The sequence below is a fragment of the Pecten maximus genome, chromosome 12 (assembly GCF_902652985.1).
Source record: "Pecten maximus chromosome 12, xPecMax1.1, whole genome shotgun sequence".
NCBI classification, from domain to species: domain Eukaryota; kingdom Metazoa; phylum Mollusca; class Bivalvia; order Pectinida; family Pectinidae; genus Pecten; species Pecten maximus.
In genome coordinates this window covers 39101391-39126270 of record NC_047026.1, presented here as the reverse complement: position 1 = coordinate 39126270, position 24880 = coordinate 39101391, and the positions used below count along the sequence as shown (strand labels likewise).

The 24880-nt window shown below is 36.7% G+C and overlaps 2 protein-coding genes and 1 pseudogene across 2 annotated transcripts in view; all 3 read left to right on the top strand.

The window, feature by feature from the left end:
* Positions 1-17402, top strand: part of LOC117339399 — a 66399-nt gene extending 48997 nt beyond the window's left edge. The window contains exon 3 of the mRNA XM_033900961.1: positions 12198-17402. Within this exon, the coding sequence (XP_033756852.1) occupies positions 13057-13854 (798 nt within the window). The 5' untranslated portion in view covers positions 12198-13056 and the 3' untranslated portion in view covers positions 13855-17402. The remainder of the gene's footprint in view (positions 1-12197) is intronic.
* On the top strand, positions 4072-6480 carry LOC117339397 (kelch-like protein 10). Its single transcript, XM_033900960.1, has one exon. The coding sequence runs from the start codon at positions 4131-4133 to the stop codon at positions 5883-5885; it is 1755 nt and encodes a 584-aa protein (XP_033756851.1). The 5' UTR covers positions 4072-4130; the 3' UTR covers positions 5886-6480.
* Positions 17403-20941: 3539 nt separating the features above from the next.
* LOC117339398 lies at positions 20942-24505 on the top strand (annotated as a pseudogene).
* Positions 24506-24880: the final 375 nt, after the last annotated feature.

The following is a 24880-nucleotide window of genomic DNA, read 5'->3' as shown; positions in this document are numbered from 1 at the left end:
ACGGTAGAGGTTTGACCGTAGAGGTCTGACTGTAGAGGTTTGACTGTAGAGGTTTGACTGTAGAGAGGTTTGACTGTAGAGAGGTTTGACTGTAGAGGTTTAATTGTAGAGAGGTTTGACTGTAGAGGTTTGACTGTAGATAGGTTTGACTGTAGTGGTTTGACTGTAGAGAGGTTTGACTGTAGAGAGGTTTGATTGTAGAGGTTTGACTGTAGAGGTTTGACTGTAGAGATTTGACTGTAGAGATGTTTGACTGTAGAGAGGTTTGACTGTAGAGGTTTGACTGTAGAGGTTTGACTGTAGAGAGGTTTGACTGTAGAGAGGTTTGACTGTAGAGGTTTGACTGTAGAGAGGTTTGACTGTAGAGGTTTGACTGTAGAGAGGGTTGACTGTAGAGAGGTTTGACTGTAGAGGTTTGACTGTAGGGGTTTGACAATGGAGATGTTTGACAGTTGAGATGATTGACTGAAGAGTAGTTTGACTATGAAGAGGTTTGACAGTAGAGAGGTTTGACTGTTGAGAGATTTGACTGTAGAGAGGTTTGAGTGAAGATGTTTGACTATAGAGAGGTTTGACAATAGAGATGTTTGACTGTAGAGAGGTTTGACTGTAGAGATGTTTGACTGTAGAGAGGTTTGACAATGGAGATGTTTCACTGTAGAGAGGTTTGACTGTAGGGGTTTGACTGTAGAGGTTTGACAGTAGATGTTTGACTGTAGATGTTTGACTGTAGATGTTTGCCTGTTGATAGGTTTGACTGTGGAGGTTTTTGTTGTAGAGAGGTTTGACTGTGGATAGGTTTGACTGTAGGGGTTTGACAATGGAGATGTTTGACAGTTAAGATGCTTGACTGAAGAGTGGTTTAACTGTAGAACTTATACACATATTGTTAAAACTATTATCAGAGAAGAAAACAAGGCGTTAGAAAGAGTGTTGTTGATCTTTGTGAATTTACTCTTTAATTAGCTATGCCCTACATCATTCAGCGCTGGTCATTTTCTAATTTCATCTACGGATGAGACGTTTCATGGATTCAAAGTCTATGACTCCTGGTCTCTAAGTCTCTAATGTCCAGCTCGACACCACTTAGTATTTCCGTGATTCATGTCAAAAGCTTCCATAAAACAATTTATTGTGTGCTAATAATAAATGTCATGAACGAAGTTAAAAACGATTACAGAACATATGTGTGGTTTACTGTATGAAGACATTTCCATCCGCTGGTTTTTCAATTATTCTAACTCGCCGAAGGCTGTCTGTGATGTACAAGTTGGTCGTGACCCGAGACAGACCACAGTGATAAGATTACTAGTTTTCCTCGTCTAAGTGTTTTTCAATCTTCATTTCTGAGGAATCAATCCATGATTTTACCATTTAAGTGTACTTGTCGAGTACAAGGGGGTTCGATTGCTAGCCGACATGCAAGGCCGGCATAAATTGAATGGAGTTGTATTCACAGCAGACGCCGGAAGGTCAGAAAGTGAGATCATTTTAAAACAAAGATGCTGAGAGTTGCTGAAAACAAGATATTTGTTTACGAAATGGATTTGTTTTCTGTGTTGTATATTGAAAGAAACGGGATTTTGAAAACATGAAATTGGTTTTGAAATGAAAAACTGACGTGGTGTAAAGTGTAATACGTGTTCCATCAATTTACAATGATGATCGACTCGACGTATTTCTATGGTACAATAACTTTATTGTATTCTCAGAAATCCGTGATCACAGAACTAAAAAAATGGCAAATGTAGTATTACTGTTTATGTCGTAGGTTAACACAAAAATTAACTGGAGAAACGAGTGGAAGATTTGTGGACTTTAAACACTCAAATAACACACAAGTTTGTTTTATAAATGATGCGGTAAGTTAGTTTCTTTGCTGTGTTTATCGCCCCTTGAACAGCCAGTGTAATTTTGAGGCGGGGCATCCTGTAGTAGTTCGTGACAACCTCACTGATCAACAAACATGAGGCCGGTCGCATGCCAGAGCAATAAGAGTAAAGTTTCTTGCCCAAGGACATAAACATGACAGCACAGACTGGCATATTTCTCAGCTTCCCGAAAATCACAAAGCGTCACGGGTAGGGAGCGTCGAATCTCCATTTGAAGTCACGTGGCCGGCGATCTGATCGATTGACCTATCGCGGCCCCCTCACCTGAGGTTACGTGGCCGGCGCTCTAACCGACTGAGTTATCGCGGCCTCCTCACTTGAGGTTACGTGGCCAGTGCTGTAACTGACTGAGCTATCGCGGTGCCCTCACCTGAGGTTACGTGACCGGCGCTCTAACCGACTGAGTTATCGCGGCCTCCTCACCTGAGGTTACGTGACCAGTGCTGTAACTGACTGAGTTACCGCGGTGCCCTCACATGAGGTTACGTGACCGGCGCTCTAACCGACTGAGCTATCGCGACCCCCTCACCTGAGGTTACGTGGCCGTACAAAACCTGTAACTAAATTTGAAATTTATAATAGTATATTGTCAAACATTTTCCCAGAGTTCTTCAGTGTGCGGGTTAACGAAGTTTAATTTTAACCTTTTTCTTCCTAAAATTGGGCATTCAAAACGTACAGTGTAGGATAAGGTACATATTATTATAACTTATCAACATCATTTCTTTACATTACATGATGCAGTAGGCTATTGTAAAAATCACGATTATCGCTATGCGACGGGCGTAGCAACATTACAGCGTCATGATTGTAAGTACACAGCCACATAACAATATAGCTGTAGATATATCGGTTAGTCAAACAGGGCAGTGGTGGTCTCCTTATTTCTAGGAAATTTCCCCTGCTTTCTAATATATATTGGGTCATATACAGATCATCGTTATTATTTCGCTATAAATAGCTATCATCTGTCACCATACATTTCGGATTAACTTATCATTTACGTCATTAAGTGATATAAGTCTGATTAGGAAACAGATTCGTATACGAGTGCAAAAGTTCATTCGTGATTCGCGGTTAATCATCTACGTTGGCCAATGTAGATACATATGATACTGTAGTGACGTGTATGTCATGGGTATTTAATATTAATAACCGTGTTTTAAGTTATGCCTTCCTCTATATATAACACCATGACACTTTCTGTTGTGATCTACGTCAAGGCATATAATATTGACTATGTCTGTCTTCTCTCTAGAAATCTTTTACGAAAGTAAAGCAGAAAACCCATTGGTATCGGCGTTTATCCTTTTCCTGTAATGTTGTTAGTGGGAAAGAGAAAACTTGTTTCAATTCCTGATGTTTCAACATTGATAATTTTGTACTCATTTACCATATACAGCATTCATATACCGTTATATCGAGTTGTTTAACCAGCATCTTCCACGAATGTTTATGACATTGTCGTCCGCACAACTGAGCATGAAATACTGTAATCGCAATTATTTCTCCTTGGATATACGGTACAAATTCCTTGGTTGTAATTTGCAGTATTTTGGGCTCTAAAAAAGGAATGCGTGAATAGATATTTCCGAGGCTATCGAACTCTGAGGATTAACTCTCTCTACATATTTCTTTGTGTACATGTAAAGAGATCCATATATGTCCATTATATAATTTTCGAAATGTAAAGTATTCATAATCATTGTCATTTAGACTCAATGAAGCTACCAAATTTAATATTAGCTTAACTTAGTTCATTCTGAGGTAGGTAATATCTGCTTCTATAATCAGATCATAGTCCATGTTTATCTAAACATTATATATAACAGAGTTTTTTGTTGTTGTTGTTGTTACTCTAGCGTTATTGTTACAATTGATACATGTTTCATTCGTCAATGAATTTGACAAGATTAACATCAATCTAAATGAGTGTACATAATTACATGTACATGTATAAGCCATCCACTTCTGTCCGATCCTGTAACCAAGTAAGTTTATTATGTGGAATACATTTTCTGGAATAATTCTACGTCAGAATTAACTTACAGGGGAGAATATCAGGGTTTTGTATGTATTGTAAGTGCTGTCAGAGAAAAAAAAACATAACTAAGGTAGGTAATTCATATCCGCCCGAACAATGACATAACGTCACGTGGGCGGAAGTGACATCACAATAAGACGGAAACGTTAGAGACGTCATTTTGTTTTGGACATAACTTTTACGCAGGTCACAAAATGTGTGAAATGGAAGACATGGACCATATTGGACAGCATCTCCAAATGAACGATATGCGTAAGAAAGGACTTTTTACAGATGGCCTCATTCATATTCCGACTGAAAATGTGTCTTTACCAATTCACAAAGCAATCATGGCGAGTTGTAGCAACTATTTTAGATCTTTGTTCACTTGGGGGATGTGCAATCGTGAATATGAGAATGATGTCGTCATTACCGGAGTATCAGCTAAAACTATGGAAGCAGTGATAGACTACGCATATATACAACGGGTTGATATTCATCCGGGGAACGTCGAGGATCTTATTGCAGCTGCCGACCGTTTTCACATGTTCGGACTTCAAAAACATTGTACAGATTATCTCGTGAATGAACTAACAATTGATAATTGCATTGGAATAAAGATGTTCTTCGATTTTTATTCATGCACAAATGGACTGAAAAAGACAAATGAATTCATATGGAGACATTTTACAGAAATTGCGGAGTCAAGTCAGGAATACCTACAAATGAGTTTCGACAACTTAAAGGAAATTATTAACAATGATGAAATATACGTTTCCGACGAAAGTGAAGTTTTGAGCGCAGTGCTTCGGTGGATAAAACACGACACGGGCAGCAGAAAATGCCATTTTGCGGATCTGTTGAGTGTTGTGAGACTGACTTTTGTAAACCAGTCATATTTCGACGACTTTCTTACGACAGCTCTAAGTATTTTCAAGCAGTGTGCGAAATCAAAATCGTTGTTAGAAAGGGCAAAAGACCTCAAAATGCGGATGCGCAACACTGATTCGATTATCTGCAATCCGCATGAGAACATGCTTCGACCTCGTGTTCCACGGGAGGTCCTCTTCGTCGTCGGTGGATGGTCAAGTAGTGGCGTTGTAGATTCCATGGAAACGTTTGACCGGTATACTGGACGATGGTATGATGCTGTGTCTCACATGCCGAACACGCGTGCTTACCATGCAACTGTGTCACTAGGTGGCGTGATCTACGTCATCGGTGGTTACGATGGCTCTAGATACCTTTCTTCAGTTTTATGCTTCCGTCCGGACACACATACCTGGGAAAACAGAGCACGGATGCATTTTCAGCGATGCTACGTTGCTGGCGTGGAACTCGATGGGAAGATTTACGTGTTTGGAGGGTTTGACGGTAGACAGCGACACGACTCCGTGGAATATTACGATGCCATATCGAACCAATGGAACGACTCACAGCCTATGCGACAATGTCGAAGCGATTGTGGCGCCACGGTGTCCTCCGGTAAGATCTACGTAGCAGGCGGTTTTGACGGCTCACATTGTCTGTCGTCAGTTGAGATGTACGACACGACTACAAATCACTGGACAATGTTAACAAGTATGTCCATTCCTCGTAGTGGCGTGTCTATCATGTCAGTCGGGGAAGTCATCTTCGCCATCGGCGGATATGACGGTGGCGTACGGCTTCGCACAGTTGAAGAATACAAGCCATTTCGGAATACATGGTCTGCCGTTGATAGTATGAATGTAGGTCGTAGTAACTTTTGTGCGATCCTTTTCGGCGGGAAAATATACTCTATCGGTGGGTACGACGGTTCTGTAACGTCTCCCCACGTAGAAAGTTTTGATCCTAAGACAAACACTTGGATCCAAAAATGTCCGCTTAAGATCGGGAGAAGTGCATTAAGTGCGTGTGTTGTCAGAGATATGAAGAATGCAAAGGAGTTCACGTGTCTAGGACGAGACGCATCGGCGACTTCGACATAAAACACACGGAGAAAAAAATTACCGGCACAAGTTCGAGCAGTAACATTGATTATATACCTTACTATGTAAACTTGAATCTCCTTTTCCTTACAACTCGTCATGCACATATTTGTTTAATAAATATTTAATCAAAACCTTCCATTTGCATGTTCCATCCATGTGTTTACAAAGGTGCTCGTATTTGCTCTAGATAAATATAGATGTCAATATTGCCGGCTTTATAAAGCGCGTTTAAAATCATGCATGCATATTTTCAAAATCATATAATTATTGAAAATCTGATAACGTTTTTGTGTATTGATTCAAGAATGTAATTTAAAATCTCACGATATAATAGTTAATATAATAGGATTTGTTTCTGTTATTTGAATCTGATGTGTTGCATATTTTGTTGTTTGTAAATCCGGAATATAAAAACAATACCGCGTAAATGGTACGGCACATAAGCTACTGGTCCGTTTGATATACCTATTCTCTTTTATCATGTTGTTAAGATGCATATTTTAACGAAACAATAAAATGTATGTACAGTATCTTAGTTGAGAGGTTGGAAGCTGATAGAAAAGCGTTTATGTGACTCTGATCGGACCATGTGTAATCCCGATACTGTTTTGTAGTTACCAATAAGCCAATGGTTATAAAACAAGTCTGACCATGCACCCCCAATCAACAGTGTGGTAATGATATCGAGGGGCTAACCAACTCTTCACATATGTTAATAACTGAATGACGAATATTGTTTTAGATTCCATTGAAAGCCCCTCAATGGGTCGTGAATGAAAATGGACGAGAGCTTCCCCGCGGGGTTACTTCCGTGACCAAGAGGAGGAAATTCGCTCACTCAAAATTACATCACGATGTCTCGCATGTCATTTTCATAAAATAAGACACCAGTAGTTTATAACGAGTATTTAACCAATCTAAACACAGCGTGCTGTATTCCCACGAGTAACAGAAACCAGAACTGTATTTGAATAGGGCACAAAATCAACAGAACAGAATAAACTTTTACAGATAGATGTCAGGAACGACAACTCTGGTAAAGAGTTTAGAGTAAAGACAGTTGGGTCACTCAAGGGCTATTGTAAAATTAACGGAACCTGGTGTAAACACACGAACCTGATAATTAGTTCTATCACTAAATGCATTTTTTAACTTATACAAGGTATAAATAAATTCATTTTTAACTGTACAATGGACCGTTACTATGACTTAATCCATACACTTATGCGTAAAGGACAAAAAATACCAACTATGCTCTACGTAACAAGAATGGCTATAGAATTCCGCGATTCAGGCTCTCTCTTACTAACTCGTCTTTTATACCGTCTACCGTTCATTGTTGGAATAATTTAGATAATTCAGTTCGTTCCTTGCCGTCCTTGCATTCGTTTAAATTATCATTATCGAAAAATGTCCAGTCACGTCCCCCAGTGCATTTTAAAATTGCATACCAAACTAAGACACCAATGTAGTTCCCTTAATTATGATCTTTTTAGAGTAAACCTTGTAGAAAGCGCAGCTTGTATTTGTGGTCATCCTTGTGAGAATGCCTTTCACTTTTTTATGGAATGTCACCGTTTTACTAACGAATGGCATTTTTTGTTGTAAAACTTAAATAATCTGAATGTTACAATAAGTTTAGAAGTTATGTTAAATGGAAACTCACAACTTTCCGTTGACCTTAATAGAAATATCTTTAGATATGTGCAATGTTTTATCAAATCCAGTAATAGGTTTTGAATTTTGTAATTGGATCAGTATATTTGGTAAACCGTATATTTTATCGTTTTTGTCATTATCCATGTAAATGTAACTATACCTTGTAATACACTGTATATATGTTGGGAGAAGGCGTTGATAAGTTGTTGTAACTTGTGCCTAATCCCGTGTCTATGTTTTGACAATAGATATGTTTAAACTAAAAGAACAAAATAATTAAACGAGAATGTGCTTTCTGCTGCGTCACCAGACCACCCTTACTCGAGCTCGCAAAGCATTTAATGTCGACACCTGAAGTATGTCTACATAAATGATGTGATACGTTTGTACATGAACTAGTTTTATCTCAACAATGGCACCACTCTTCCGTGACATATCAATTGTGATATACCATCGTGCAAAGCGACATTTTATCTGTATATCATATGTTTAGTGTTGGCGGAGCTTCTCTCCCCACCAATGTATATTGACGCACCCTTTGCAAAGAATATAAAAAAACCAATTTGTTGAACGGTGATCGAGGCCATCACGAGGTCCATTTCAGCCACTGTATCCCGATCTACGATGGCGCCTATTCAATCGATTTTAGATGCAAAAGAGAGCTCAGTGATACTCTGCCTGAGGCTACAAACCATTGATATAAATTTGATGTGAAATGAGTAAATATTGCAGAATTCAGAATGTTCTCTATGATTGGAACCGTAAATCAAAGGAATGTTGTCTCCGAGTCCTTTCAAAGCAAAATTATACCACCCTCTCAAACACCACCCTGTCAAACACAGCGACAACAAGTTGGTCTAGGTTTCCCGGTGATATTAGGTCCGTTGGTTTGTGGCCCCTTGTATTTAGCGTGTCAGTATTACATAACAAAACACCAATTGTCCGTCTGACTGCTATACACATACACTGAGTGTATCAAAATAGTCTACATAATGTAAAGCTTGAGGCCCTCGGCTCAATTCAATTTCAGATGCATTGACACCGACAAGAATACAGTCGGGTATGAGGCGGCTGTCGGGAGTTCTATAAAACCAAGATTAATATACTTAAATTGTATAAACAGACATTCATTACAATATAACATATAGGCAAATTACATGTACTTAGGAAGGAAAAAGGAAAATCCATAGAAAAGTCATCCGGCACACACATGGTAAACCCAAAACAAAGAGCACAAACAAAAAACACCCATGTACAACCCAGCACACATATAGTATAGCAAAAAAAACCCCAACAAAAACAACAACGACGACGACGACGACGACGACGACGACGACAACAACAACAACAACAACAACAAAAACAACAACGACGACGACGACGACGACGACGACAACAACAACAACAACAACAACGCATGTACCGCCCAGCACACTTATAGTAAACCCAAAATAAACAACACAAAAAAAACACGAATATAATAAGATCCAACGTAATTCTGACTTTGTTTACACCTTAATATGTTAATTTATTACATTTTTACCAGTGAAATATCAAAAATTATTCATTCTATAAAAGTGATATTTTTCAAATATCACTTTTGCTGATTTGACCAATCAAATTAATGATTAGAAAATACCAAAATAATTGATCAATCAGAAAGCCCGACATATATGTCAGCACCTGGACAGGGGAAACTACTTTTTTTGTTTACATTAGGCCTAGTTAGCATACGGGGAAGGTTTTTCGTTGATAAAAAATGTAATAAACAGAATATCTAACAGTGTCTTCAGTAATACGACGACGACGACAACAACAACAACAACAACAACAACAACAACAACAACACATGTACCGCCCAGCACACTTATAGTAAACCCAAAATAAACAACACAAAAAAAAACACGAATATAATAAGATCCAACATAATTCTGACTTTGTTTACACCTTAATATGTTAATATCTTATTATACCCAGAATTCAAATCCAATCCCCGGGAAACACATTTTAACCTCGTACTATATAACCGTTCATTCGAGTTACCTCCCCTCTCCCACCCCTAGTCACTATCACACCGTCATTATAACAGTCCCGTTTCCCGCCATTGAACTTATTGTCTACTCTACTCCCGGTACCTATTTCATTGAATTCTATCTAATCAACATACATATCACGAAAACATCATTAATAATAAAACGTCTGAAAGTGAAGAGTTGTTTAGGTGAATGACACAGAATGGTAAACAGAATGAGGACGTAGCGGAGATCAGTTTTATCCTTGTGAAAGTTACGGAATGTTTTAATGCTTGTGAAATCTTTGTGGAAGTTACGGAATGTTTTAATGCTTGTGAAATCTTTGTGAAAGTTACGGAATGTTTAATGCTTGTGAAATCTTTGTGAAAGTTACGGAATGTTTAATGCTTGTGAAATCCTTGGAGGTTACGAAATGTTTCAATGCACGGGCACTTAGGGAAAAAAGTTAAAGCACTGGCGCAATTCTAAACCTTCGCCTTGTTCCTTTATTTGTTCAAGAGCAGGCGCAACAACACCATCCCGGAGGTTAAGAACTATTTATAAGGAAAGTCTAGACGGACATCCAGAATAATGTATTATAAGCATAAGGCAGTCATGCAGGCGGTAATCATTCACTTACTAAAGCCGACAGAACACCAACAACAGTTAGATAAATTCTAGCAATAAGTGGAGTCATGAAGGCGGTTAACAAACTTACGAAACCTACAGGTAGCAATAGCCGGAGTTATGTTGGCGATAAAACCCTAACTGACGAAACCTAGCAATAGACGGGGTTATGTTGACGAAACCTATATGTAGCAATAGGCGGAGTTATGCTGGCGGTAAAACCCTAACTGACGAAACCTAGCAATAGACGGGGTTATGTTGACGAAACCTATATGTAGCAATAGGCGGAGTTGTGCTGGCGGTAAAACCCTAACTGACGAAACCTAGCAGTCGTGGTGTCATGTTGACGAAACCTACAGGTAGCAATAGGCGAAGTTATGCTGGCGGTAAAACCCTAACTGAAGAAACCTAGCAGTCGTGGTGTCATGTTGACGAAACCTAGCAATAGACGGAGTCATGTTGACGAAACCTAGCAATAGACGGAGTCATGTTGACGAAACCTAGCAATAGCACGAGTTACACTGTATGCTGGCGGTAAAACCCTAACTGACGAAACCTAGCAATAACCGAAGTTATGTAGGCGGTAAACAAAAAATGACGAAACCTAGCAATAGACGGTGGCATGTTAACGAAACCTAGCAATACAGTGTAATATATTTATCTAAAATGATATGATACACGTGTAAACATTGTAGTATATTTATCTAAAATGATATGATACACGTGTAAACATTGTAGTATATTTATCTAAAATGATATGATACACGTGTAAAAATTGTAGTATATGTATCTAAAATGATATGATACACGTGTAAACATTGTAGTATATGTATCTAAAATGATATGATACACGTGTAAACATTGTAATGTATTTATCTAAAATGATATGATACACGTGTAAACATTGTAGTATATTTATCTAAAATGATATGATACACGTGTAAACATTGTAGTATATTTATCTAACATGTTATGATACACGTGTAAACATTGTAGTATATTTATCTTAAATGATATGATACACGTGTAAACATTGTAGTATATGTATCTAACATGTTATGATACACGTGTATACATGTACATTGTAGTATATGTATCTAAAATGCTATGATACACGTGTAAACATTGTAGTATATGTATCTAACATGATATGATACACGTGTAAACATTGTAGTATATGTATCTAAAATGATATGATACACGTGTAAACATTGTAGTATATTTATCTAAAATGTTATGATACACGTGTAAAAATTGTAGTATATGTATCTAAAATGATATGATACACGTGTAAAAATTGTACATGTAGTATATGTATCTAAAATGATATGATACACGTGTAAACATTGTAGTATATGTATCTAACATGATATGGTACACGTGTAAACATTGTAGTATATTTATCTAAAATGTTATGATACACGTGTAAACATTGTAGTATATGTATCTAAAATGATATGATACACGTGTAAACATTGTAGTATATTTATCTAACATGTTATGATACACGTGTAAACATTGTAGTATATGTATCTAAAATGATATGATACACGTGTAAACATTACATTAGATTAGATTATCTTACTCTGCCTCACACAAATTAAATCAATTATATAAGTTATTACGAGAAAGATGACGTCATCATACAGATGGATGTCTGGTCACGTCATTGGCTGTCTGACGAATTGATCCGGTTAGATCTCAAGGATTTACCGATTTGGCTGCCACTGAAATCGTTCTAAATATGAATTTAATCTGTTAATGATATTTAGAAATCGATACGTCGAATTATCGCCTAGGAGGGAAAATGCGAAACTGTTGCCATGGTTTGTTGGGGTTTACGTATTATGCAGTCAGTATGTGACAGTTTATGACGTGCCGAAATCTGATCATTACAAAAACAATCTACGATACAATGGTACTTGTACCCTACTTACTGACACATAAATGGGAAATGTGTTCACTAATGTCTCGTATATATCGTGTAATATGAATCCCTCTCTCATTCCAGATCCACGGGATATAGTCAGCGATCGTCATTAGTGATTCTCAACATCCTTGATGTATGTGTGACTGCAGACAGCGACTTCCGGTTTACCGAAGGACTACCAATACCAGTAGTAGTGTAAAGACGTGAATTGATTCCCAGAGGAAAGCAAACAGGATTCAGTTCCGAGAGGAAAGTACACAGGAATCGGTTACGACACTTGGTTATAAGACAAACAAGTTGCTGTATGGAAGTGAAACGCGTCGTTTGTTTTGGGAACCTACACGGTACATTTTGTGTATTAGCCAAGACAAACATAGTTTGTTATAATTAAAAAGTTCAGATTGCGGTGATATGCATCAGTTATGTGTAATGAGATATATATCTTCTGTACCGACCTGGTGAAGGCGAAACAGCGTCTACTCTAGGAACGTTTTTCGGAGTGACTGAGTCTGTCGTCCAACACAGACAACTTTATCTGGAGTAAGTGAAAGTGAGTATTCGCGTCAAGTGTGGCATATTTGTTCCATTGAAAGTGTGTTTGTCCGGCCATATTTGTGAAAGTAAAAAACATCTTGTTGACTAAAGTCATTCTTGAAAAAGCTGGAGTTGCGAGGTTGGAATTAATTTTTGTGTGTATAATGTGGTGTTATTTCGCCGGTTAATCTGAAAACTCGGACTATCACTAGGATTCAGTTTTGTGTCTATCGCTTTCGAATTCTGGGTGATATACTAGCAATTTCAACAGGAAAAAAATATCACTATGTGTGATGGTTACAGTAGTGATAAGTGAACTGGATGAGATAAAAAATCATTAAGTGAGCTAGTTACATGTTCTAAGAATATATTATTAGTGAAAGTTTATGAAATATAATTCTACAGAATGGAAACTTTGAACGTAGGTAAAGTGGATCAAAGTAAAATGTTTATTGAACTGTTAAACGATGATGAGGATGAGGATGCAATCCACGACATCAGGAGACGCGGATCAAACGTATCATTGTCAAGGTATAGGTCATGCCCACAACTCCTCGACGAACTTAACATCAACAAGGGTCAAATTCAGTCATTCGAGACAACAGTGGACGACTCGGCGAACCTTGGGAATAAGATAAGCCCACAGAGTCCTGTTCCATTGATGCGTAGACACTTTCAGTTTGACCAAAATGGCATGCCCGGCTCAGCTACCCCTACACCGCCCTCCACACCCCGAAGTCGGCTTAGTGTACACTCACAAAGGGATTCCCCATCGACTCCTGTCCAAGGCTCTTCACCTGTGTCAACGCCTCGTCTACTTCACAGACCACACCTCTCTCGCCCTTCTCTCAGTCGCGACTCCTCCGCCGATAGCCAGAACGATTCTAAAAATAACTTCACGCACGTGCCTTTCACTGAAGACGTAACACGAAGGCATGATCACGGGTCATCAACCACGGTCACTGCTAGTCCACAGAGGCCGGGAATGGCTCGTGGGGACGGCACCGGAACGGCAGAAGTTACGGGTTTGGGAGGGCATAGAAAGTTATCTGCACAGCTCAATTACCTTGGTCCAAGCATTATCACTGGCGACCCGTCTACAGAGTGTAACCAAGATAAGTGTGAAAAGTGGCTTCAATCCCTACACCTGTCTAAACCGGACAAAATCAAATCCAGAAGCCACATACAGTTACCGCCAATATGACATTAAAACATTGTGACGTCGCGCTGTCTGTACCAGCAGACAGTGCCATATGCATGGTGACAATATATCAGGAGGATCAATCTTAAGTGCAAGGGGTAACTTTCCCTTCTACATAGACCATTTTTGTGACTCTATTGTTAGTTTTTCTTGTTACACTCAAGCTCAAACATTCATAGGATCCATGGAGAAGATTGTCATTTTCGTTTGGTACTGATATAACTGAAGAGAGCTCTTAAAACGAGCGACCAATTTACTAGTTTGAACTCTTATACTTAAATTTCAAATCTTAAACGAAAGCTGCTGTTGCAAAAAAAAAAAAAAAGAAAAAAAAGAAAAGTTCCATGTTTTATAAACAACAAGAGCGTCGTTTTCACGGAACATTGGTTTAGACCAATCCGGGGCCGTAATTTAAATTCCCAATCCGCCAGTAGACGAGAGAAAAAACCATTCTACTATCAAGTTAATATGATTATATTGTTGGAATCCCAAGAACAACATTTCAAATATCAAAATGATTTTGCAAGATGACTGTAGGTTTTTGTTAGTCTCAATCTACTGGTAAAACAAGTAAATAAAGGTCATGTCAAACCATCTTTATTGGTATACCATGCGAAAGGATTGTACAAGTGACACGCGAGATGATGGCACCTTCCAAACTTTTGAGTTAGCTACAGCACAGCCTATATTGAACTACATCATACATCTTTTATGTCCTTCTAGGACTTGTCAGTGATGGTAAGGGCCTAACATGAGTATAGGAGGCGAGTAACCTCGGACAAAATTCAATAAATTGGATTTCTAAATAACGTCAAGTATCAGTAAAAAATGTATATCATGAACCATTTCATCATGAACATTAATTAGAATGTGACAAACAGGCTGCAAACTAAAAAATAGCAAATTAAATTCTCGCAGTTATTATACAGAACAGTCATGCATGAAATCCATCGCTGCCTACAAACGTTTTTCTCCCTGCAACTTCAGCATTAAAACTTTTCCATCAGATGTCTATATCTGTCCACATAACTTAAGAGATCACCATTTAATAGTGATTCCATATCTTAAGACTGGTATTAAATATAAATAGCTAACGGCTGCTGATATCAAATAATCAAAACAATGTTTGAGTTAAAAATCGATAACGAAGTTGAAGAGCTGTTTTCGATGACAATAACGAGACAGGATTAAAAGGTATAAATAACCCACATAAACCTAGAGGCCAATTGTAATACGTCAGACATTTACGTACTTCACACTGGAAATAGAAGTCAGCTTACACCATAACCTTGGCAACCTTTGTTTTTAATATCAGGACTTTGCAACAATAACATGTTCTTGGTTTTGTCGGTCACTGAGGAGGTGGTTTACCAATTTCATATTTTCACTAGATGTATGTATGATTTATTTGTTATAATCAGCCCCTACTGTCACCCCCGATCAAAGGTTATATAACACTAAACGTGTGTTTCTCCCAAAGACCAACAACACGACTTATAGCGCCAGTGTAAGGTCGAATGGCATCAAACTAGTCTGTAAAGAGACTTCCAATGAAACAATTATATTTGTAGGTGTTTACAAGTCTGAAAAGTTCCTACGCTTGTAACAGAAGGGAACACAGCCATAGATCACTGGAGCGTGTCTGCTTGCCTTTTAAACAAAACAATCCTTTTACAAGCTTCCAAACTTGAGGATCATCACGAAATAAATAGACATAGACTGTTATGAAGGTTTTAAGTATTAAGATATCTTTGTATTATCTAGAGGTTGTTTTTAATTGTAACGTAAACTAAGCGTGGTTGTTGATATACAATATTTATCTATAGTTTATACAATGATATTTATTTATAAACGCGCACGTCACACAGTCATTCAACCTTACGTATACAGCCCATCAGATAAACATACCTACATAAACACAAAATAACCCTTAAAGTCCCTGAGAGGCCACCAAATATACAGATATAGACAATGTGATACTCATTTCCAAACAAGCAAAAAATATCGGACATTTTCTGTGTATTATGACATTATTAAGAATATTAAACCTTGGCATTTCTGTTCTAAACTCACCGAAGTACCGTCAATGCGTGTGTTATCATTGTCGTTGGTGAATATTTCAGTAGATTCTGAAGAGAAGCTATTTAAGCGATCTTTAGGGCTCAACAAGTGTTCTTCTCAGACTTTTATAAAACTATCGATATTTTCGGAAAAAAAGTGAGAAATGTATGTTAAAACAAAAATATTTAATAATTAATGTTATTATTATAGCGACAAAAAAGTAGACTTCACAATTCACCTAGTTCCCTCACTCCAACAACATCTTATTCATTTTTAGTTGCTATCCCAGGGCTAATATCTTTATCACCCCAACAGAAGGGCTGTCTGACTAATGAGGGACATCACTAGTCTGGTTAACTTGAGCCTTGTTGCCGCTCATACAGGAACTTATATGCCATAGGATTATAAGTTCTGGTCATGTTTTTTTTGTTATATACAGAGTTACCAATCAATCTAACACCAGGGCCCAGTTGTTAAAAAGGTGATTAGCTTAATCACTTGATTAGTGAAAATCTCATTTCTCATTTACTTCAAAACCCCAGGTTGTATCCCTTACAATAGGCAGGTCGGAAGTTACTGACGAGTGTTATAGTTTCATAAAATATTGTCCAGTTTGTCAATCAGAAAATATTTTATCAGGATTTTGAAAGTGTTGGGCCTTGGGTATATTTAAAAGAGGACTGGTTTTGTGTCATCCGGCGATGTTGATCAATGATATCTAGATAGAACGTATATAAGTGTATGGAACACAGCCTGTAGCCTTGTAAGTTCTATACTAATGTATTTCAGATATGTACATACTGTATATAGATATTTTAGTTGAGCTATAACATACAATTATTAGCGCGAGATTGTTATCCTCTATAGGACTATTGCCGACGGTCGTCACACAAATTATATACCGGTTATTCCCTGTTCCCGGGGTTCATTAGAAAAACAAACAAAAGCCTTTTACTATTGCTTCATGGATAACACGTTGACTATTTTTGTCCCTTTTGTTAAAAATATATTATAGCACGAGTTATAATAAAGTCTTACATTTATTGACTTCTATTAAGATGATATAATGTTACTATCGTGGGCATTTTTCATAAAAGTGAATGGTCGAACTAAATATTTTTCAGCCCATGTCATTTAGTTAAGTGAAATTAGTATTCGAAAAAAATAAATAAAACAATACCCAAAAAACTAATAGAATTTGCTCGTTAGTAACGAGGAAAACAGTCACATCGTAAAAGATTATGAAGCCCAGTTGAAACGGCCAACTTTGTACATGTATATATCATTTCTATAACGGGGTTAGTCCAAAACATAATATAGAACAAAAGGTATGTGACATTGATGTTGGTGCTTAAGAAAGCAAGCTGTTATATGTATGAAACTGTGATGTTTGTCGTTCCAATCAAATGTTTTGTCAAATATTTCGATTTAATGATATAAATTATTATCGTTATTGTATTTAAATAAAATGAAAATAAACATTCCTGCTATTAAGATTTGCTTCTTATTTTCCCGGTGTCTGAAGAGATTTCATCAATTGACCTGTACGTTTTAGGTGTGACAACGTGATTACGATAGTTGGATTAATAAACAACTTGAAATACAAGTGTACACCGGTGCCAATACTCATAAGAATTTTAACTTGGCATACAGGTTAAAGGCAAACAACCTGGATATAAAACCACAAGCATAACAATCTGCCTCGCAATGTCAAAGGATTATACAAGTGACACGCACTTAATTTGTAATAATGAGTATAAATGTGCAACACATCTGTTTTCTCGTTCTTTTGCTCGTCAATGAAATTTGTTTCATGCTATATTGAAACAGTTTCAATAGTTATCAATAAACATTTTGATTTATTCATTAAATGATGTTAATACCTTACTTCAAACATTTCTCGTTGATTGGCCTTCGCAATATCAAGTTAAACCGTTGGAAAATTCATAGAATACTCAAAAAATACTCTTCATGGGATCACCTCTTCTGTCATATCAAATTATTCAACACATTTAACTAATCCATGATGACATGGACACACATGTAAAATCGACCCTTTATGTAAGGATCAAATCGCTCACTGTTAGAGATCGTCTGCAATATATGCGATTAAAACAACACGTTGTGGTTATCAAATTTACTAAAACATAACATCGTAGCTATCAACCTTTACTAAATCATGACATAGCGGTTATCAAATTTACTAAAACATAGCATCGCGGTTATCAAATTTATTAAAACATTATACCTTGGTTATCGAATTTGTTAAGACAACAAAATCATGGTTATAGAATTAGTTCAAACAGCACATCACGGTTATCAAATTAGTTAAAGCATTACATCACAGATATCAAATTAGTTAAAACATAAAATAACTGTTATCGAATTACTTAAAATAGCACATCACCGTTATTAAATATGTTAACGCAACACAACCCACGGCTGTTATCGAATTTATTAAAACAACATACAAATGTATCATTGATGTCGAATTTGTTAAAAGAACACATCACGGTTATCAAATTTATCAATAGAACACATCGCGATTATCGCATTTGTTAAAATAATACACCATGATTACCGATAATCGTTTAACTCATACACATCAAAAAGGATTAGAATATCGAATTCACTATCAATATGGATTATAATATCGAATTTACTATCAATATGGATTATAATATCGAATTTACTATCAATATGGATTATAATATCGAATTCACTATCAATATGGATTATGATATCGAATTCACTATCAATATGGATTATAATATCGAATTCACTACCAATATGGATTATAATATCGAATTCACTATCAATATGGATTATAATATCGAATTCACTATCAATATGGATTAGAATATCGAATTCACTATCAATATGGATTATAATATCGAATTTATTATCAATATGGATTATAATATCGAATTCACTATCAATATGGATTATAATATCGAATTCACTACCAATATGGATTATAATATCGAATTCACTATCAATATGGATTATAAAATCGAATTCACTATCAATATGGATTATAATATCGAATTCACTACCAATATGGATTATAATATCGAATTCACTATCAATATGGATTGGAATATCGAATTCACTATCAATATGGATTGGAATATCGAATTCACTATCAATATGGATTGGAATATCGAATTCACTACCAATATGGATTATAATATCGAATTCACTACCAATATGGATTATAATATCGAATTCACTATCAATATGGATTGGAATATCGAATTCACTATCAATATGGATTGGAATATCGAATTCACTACCAATATGGATTATAATATCGAATTTACTACCAATATGGATTAGAATATCGAATTTACTATTAATAATACAACTGTACATGCTATGAGTGAAACGGATATTTACTATAGTCATTTTGTCCCAGGGTGTTTACAATATTTTTTCTATCATTTAAATGGACTTATGTAAATTCACTGATGTGATGCCTTTGATATTCCGGTAATTATATTACCAAGATGTTCCGAAACGGTACAGATCCTAGCAGAAGATACTGTTATAACCTCTTTGTCTTTACAAATACAGTGACACTTGTCACATCACAGAATGTATTGCTAAGCTAAGGTAGCCGATAAGTAGCACACTGGAAGGCGTTTTCGTAATGATAAAGTATACACCATTACCCCCAAAGTAAACAAGCCCACTGAAGGCGGAGAAAAATAATGATCTCTAATTTTCCGAGAACGGGGTTTCTCTGTAAGTGCAAGGGGATGAGTTTAAGATGCTCCGGAAGAGTAAGCGTCCTCTGCTTCATTTACGACACCCGCCATACACTTCTAGATCACGACGACACCTGCCATACACATGTAGGTAAAATCAACGACACCCGCCATACATAGCTAGGTCACGACGACACCCGCCATGCATATCTAGGTCACGACGACACCTGCCATACACATCTAGGTCACGACGACACCCGCCATACATATCTAGGTCACGACGACACCTGCCATACACATGTAGGTAAAACCAACGACACCCGCCATACATATCTAGGTCACGACGACACCTGCCATACACATCTAGGTAAAACCAACGACACCCGCCATACATAGCTAGGTCACGACGACACCTGCCATACACATCTAGGTAAAACCAACGACACCCGCCATACATAGCTAGGTCACGACGACACCTGCCATACAATTCTAGGTCAAGACGACACCCGCCATACAAATCTAGGTCATAAATCACAATATCAAATGATAGATGGTGTGGTGACATCGGAACCATTAGGTATATCAATAAATATTAAACTGACTTCACATCACATAAGAAACTAGAATATTTCCAAATGAGATCCTGATGTTGGCATTAAAATTTCCCCATTGTCTTCATCAACCTGCATCCCTCGAACACTTTTAATTTCTCCGTCAGTAGCCGACATCTGTCACGGATATTTTGATGATGGGAACAAGCCCTTGGACAGCAATTGAGAAATGTAAACACCGTCGGTAGGGATGCAGGGATGTTGCTATTAAGAAAGGGAAAATTAACAATTGGGAAACTGAACGCTACAGCTTAGTTGTAAGCTGTCCCTGTTGGTTAAGTTGCAAGGAAGGATCGGGGTAACAAACGATATATTACATGTATGCCTTTTAAAACACAAAGTAATACGACCATGTCTTATCTAAAAGTAAGAACCTTCAGCTTACTGTCAATCTCACTGTAACTATGATACTGGCCACTGTCACTACCTGGATACCATATGTACACACCAATAATATAATCACACACAATGGGTAAGGATATTGTTTTACATTAGTAACTAGTATCACGATCGTTCAACTACTGCAGGCTATTTAGAAAGGAAAAAAGAACTGGCTTTACTACGTACCTGTGTTGTATTCCTACGGCTATGTAGAGTGGCTTTATCAACAAGTAGTATGTATTTATATTATATCTCAGAAAACATGGAAAGCATATCAGGAGATCCCTACAATCTGTGCATATAGTGTTTTACCTGTTGAGGGTTGTCACCTATAAGCAGGTATGGTGAGAAGACAAGCATCCTGGCAACGTTGGTTGCTATTCTAATAGCCTTAATGACTAACTAAAAACATGACTATATTGTATCGTTAAATCTACCATCTCTCTATACGCGTTATCTATATAACACGAAAAACAATGAGGAGGAGGGGGACGAAGATATTTTTGTTTCGTGTCGTAGCTGGAGTATCAGGAATGTCCTTGTTGATATTGTTATATAATTCTAATACTTCAAACAATGAACAAGGCAAGCTACTAACACCATATACCTATAAACAAGCTAGAGACAAGCGATCGGACTGGGGACACAACTCACAGCAATACGATTATACCAGGACACATAGTCAAGCCCATAAAATGGCACTTTTAGTACCGTTTAGGAACTGTAATGAAGAGTTGAAAACAGTTTGTACCTTACATGACGAAGTTCCTTAGTAACCAAAGTGTCTCACACAGGATTTATGTAATCAACCAGGTGGACGAATTTAGGTAAGTAACACAAAATTGTTATTTGGGAATAAATCACAATAAATCGGCATTCAATGAAATCATACAATAAGTCTTCATTTTATGAAATCACACAATAAGCCTTCATATTATGAAATCTCACAATTAGTCGACGTTGCATAAAATCACACAATAATTCGATATAACATGAAATCACACAATAATTCGATATAACATGAAATCACACAATAATTCGATATAACATGAAATCACACAATAATTCGATATAACATGAAATCACACAATAATTCGACATTTTATGAAGTCACACGATTAGTCAACGTTGTATGAAATCACACAATGATTCGAATTATATGAAATCACACAATAAATCGACATTACATAAAATCACACAATAAATCGACGTTGTATGAAATCATACAATAACTTATTACACAATAAGTCGATATTACATGAAATTAAACAATAAGTCGATGTTATAAACTGTAAAATGTTATATCTAATATAAATTTATACAATGTAAACGCACGTCATATAACCGGTTACAGTGTACAATGTTAGAGGAACACTTACCAGGGTATAACTCCTAAATACAAGCTTTGTGCAGGAAGCTTCAAGCGTAAAGAATTTACTTTGTTTTGAAAAAGTTTCATGTCTTTTTATTGGACCATTTGTATCCGTTTGTTAAACATACAGTTTAAACCAGAAAAGCAATTTTAATTAATTATTCACGTGAGCATTTTCAGAAAATATTCAAATCCTGACTGATCGAAATCAAAATACACAGTTGCGTTAAGAGAAGTTATACAAATAATACTCATGAATATATTAAAAATGATATTTAAAAATCAAATCTTTTATTTCCTGAGTTGCAACGTTACATGTTTGATACAGAGATACAGTCATAATACATTGTTGTATTACCATGCCGTTATTATAATGTATGCTATTGTTCTTGTTTTATGGTGTTTATTTCGTCGCAGAATTGTATAACCCAACGGACAATACATACAACCCAATCTTTTGCCAGGTTTAATCGAGGAGCTTTAATCAACATAGGTTTTCTAGAGAGCTATTTAGACTGTGATTACATAGCCATGCATGATGTCGATTTACTTCCACTCAACCCAAAGTTAAACTACAGCTTCCCATCGAAAGGGCCGTACCATATAGCTTCTCCGGAACTCCATCCCGAATACCACTACCCACAATTTGTCGGGGGAATCCTTCTTATGACAAGGGATCATTATGAAAAGGTACGCTTTCCTTCTTTTGCTTTATGCAGTTTTTATTGTCAATAGAAAATGTTAGTCTAAACACACACACACACACACACTCTCACCCATATATGCACACACTGTACCTAGGAAGAATAGGTGGAATACCATTAATATCAAGGGAACAATATGAATAGGTAAATATTGTTTTGTTTTGTTGTTTTATATATTTTTATTGTTTATCAACACAACAATGATAGACAGTGTCTATATATAAAACAAATGTAGAGGGGAATCGAGGGAATATCATTGATAACAAGGGGTCAATATGAGTAGGTAAATATTGTTTTGTTTTGTTGTTTTATATAGTTTTTATTGTTAATCAACACCACAGCGCTAGACAGTGTCTCCCTCTATATAAAAAACATGTAGCGGAGAATCGAGGGAATATCATTGATAACAAGGGGTCAATATAAAGATGTAGGATCAGATCAGTATTGTCTATCAACATAAATTTCTTCATATATAGGGACGGACATGTCGAAGGTGTGACTTCCGTCTAATTAGGTGCGTTTCCACTTTACAGGTCAATGGACTGTCCAATGGATATTGGGGATGGGGTGGAGAAGATGACGAGTTCGCTCAGCGGATGTTATCGTATGGGTTTAAGGTAACGCATTTAACGTTCGGGTTACATTAAGGTAGCTTATAGCAAATATCTGACTCTAAACAGCCATCTTAAAATCTAGCAAGTTCACATTAAATTTCCATCGTACTTGTCGATTAAACGCCGTTAGAGAGACGAAAGAAGTTCATTACCTTTGGCAAATTAATTGAATGGGTAGACTGTAAAGCAGTTTTCATCAATATTTAAACCATTTTTTGGGGCATCATTATAAACCGACTGCTCAGAAGACTTGCTATGCTTTTTGAATTGATTATAATTTATTTTTGATAAACCTTACAACCAGTAATACATAGCATGTTCCCTAGGTAACACGTCCGGTGGGTATCGGCACGGGTGTACAAAACACCTTTCGTCATATCCACAACGCCGCCAAGCGTCCAAGGGATCAAGAGGAGTACCTCGCAAACGTAAGACGGTTATATCAAAGGAAAAAACAACAAAGAACTTGTATCAATTGCTGCTAGTCTTATTACATTTGTAATTTTTTCGGCAAAGCCATACACAATCTAACGTCCTTGTTTGGTACCACTGTAGTATACATGTATGTCTATCATTGAAGTATGATATGTCCTTGCTAGGTATCATTGTAGCATATGTATATTATTGAAATTTCGTATGTCCTTGTTTGATATCGCTGTAGAAAATGGCTACTTTATATGCTAATGGTTTCATGGGATATTTGTATATATTGCTAAACTGTTTCCTGCTTACAATTCAATGGATGCTAATTGTTTGATATTGCTTCTGTTATTTCTGACAGAAAAGAAGACGGTTCCATTTTATTTCCGGGATGAACGACATACAATATACCCTCGAAAGTCGCAACATGACCCTGATTGATGACATACCAGTTACTTTTATCAACGTACACCTATTTTGTGATATAAAACGCACACCTTGGTGTCAACAGGGAAGCCACAAAGAGTTGTAGAATGTATAAACTCCGCCAATAAAAGTTCTTGACGACATAAGTGATTAAATCCTTGCGGCTACTCACACGAATGTCGCCTGGTTCCCTTGTATTTCTATCAATATAACATCCAGATCATTTAGTTGTACGGTGTATAAAGACTTTATTATACACGGGTTCCGTATTGTGATAGCGTGTAAGGTAGCACACTACAGTAGAACAGCCTGGCCGATTTTTTTGTTAAGCAAATAACTCCTGTATTATGATATGCATAAAAAATGAAAAAATAAATGTACACTATAATTGGTATATTCAGTATGAAGTAGTACATACAGGCTTCACATTTATTAAAAAAAATATTAATAAATTGGTTCCGGATTTAAAATTTCCGGATTTTCCGAAAGTGTGTTTACACAGGAAATTTAGTTTTGCCTACAGCGAAAAATGGAAGCCCACCGAAAAGGTAAGATAGTAGGAAAACTTAATTTACAACATATGTCAAAACAAGATTAATTCTGTCTTTGGGATAGAGATATTTAATTTCAAATAGGTTTCAGAAAAAAAATTGTGTAGAGAATTGTGTCATTTTGAGTCAAATATCATAATATTTTGCAATTTTTTTAGCATTTTTAAGCTGTTACCATG

Excerpts from the sequence above, each read along its gene's own strand:
- LOC117339397 (XM_033900960.1), top strand. The coding sequence starts at position 4,131 with ATGTGTGAAATGGAAGACATGGACCATATTGGACAGCATCTCCAAATG.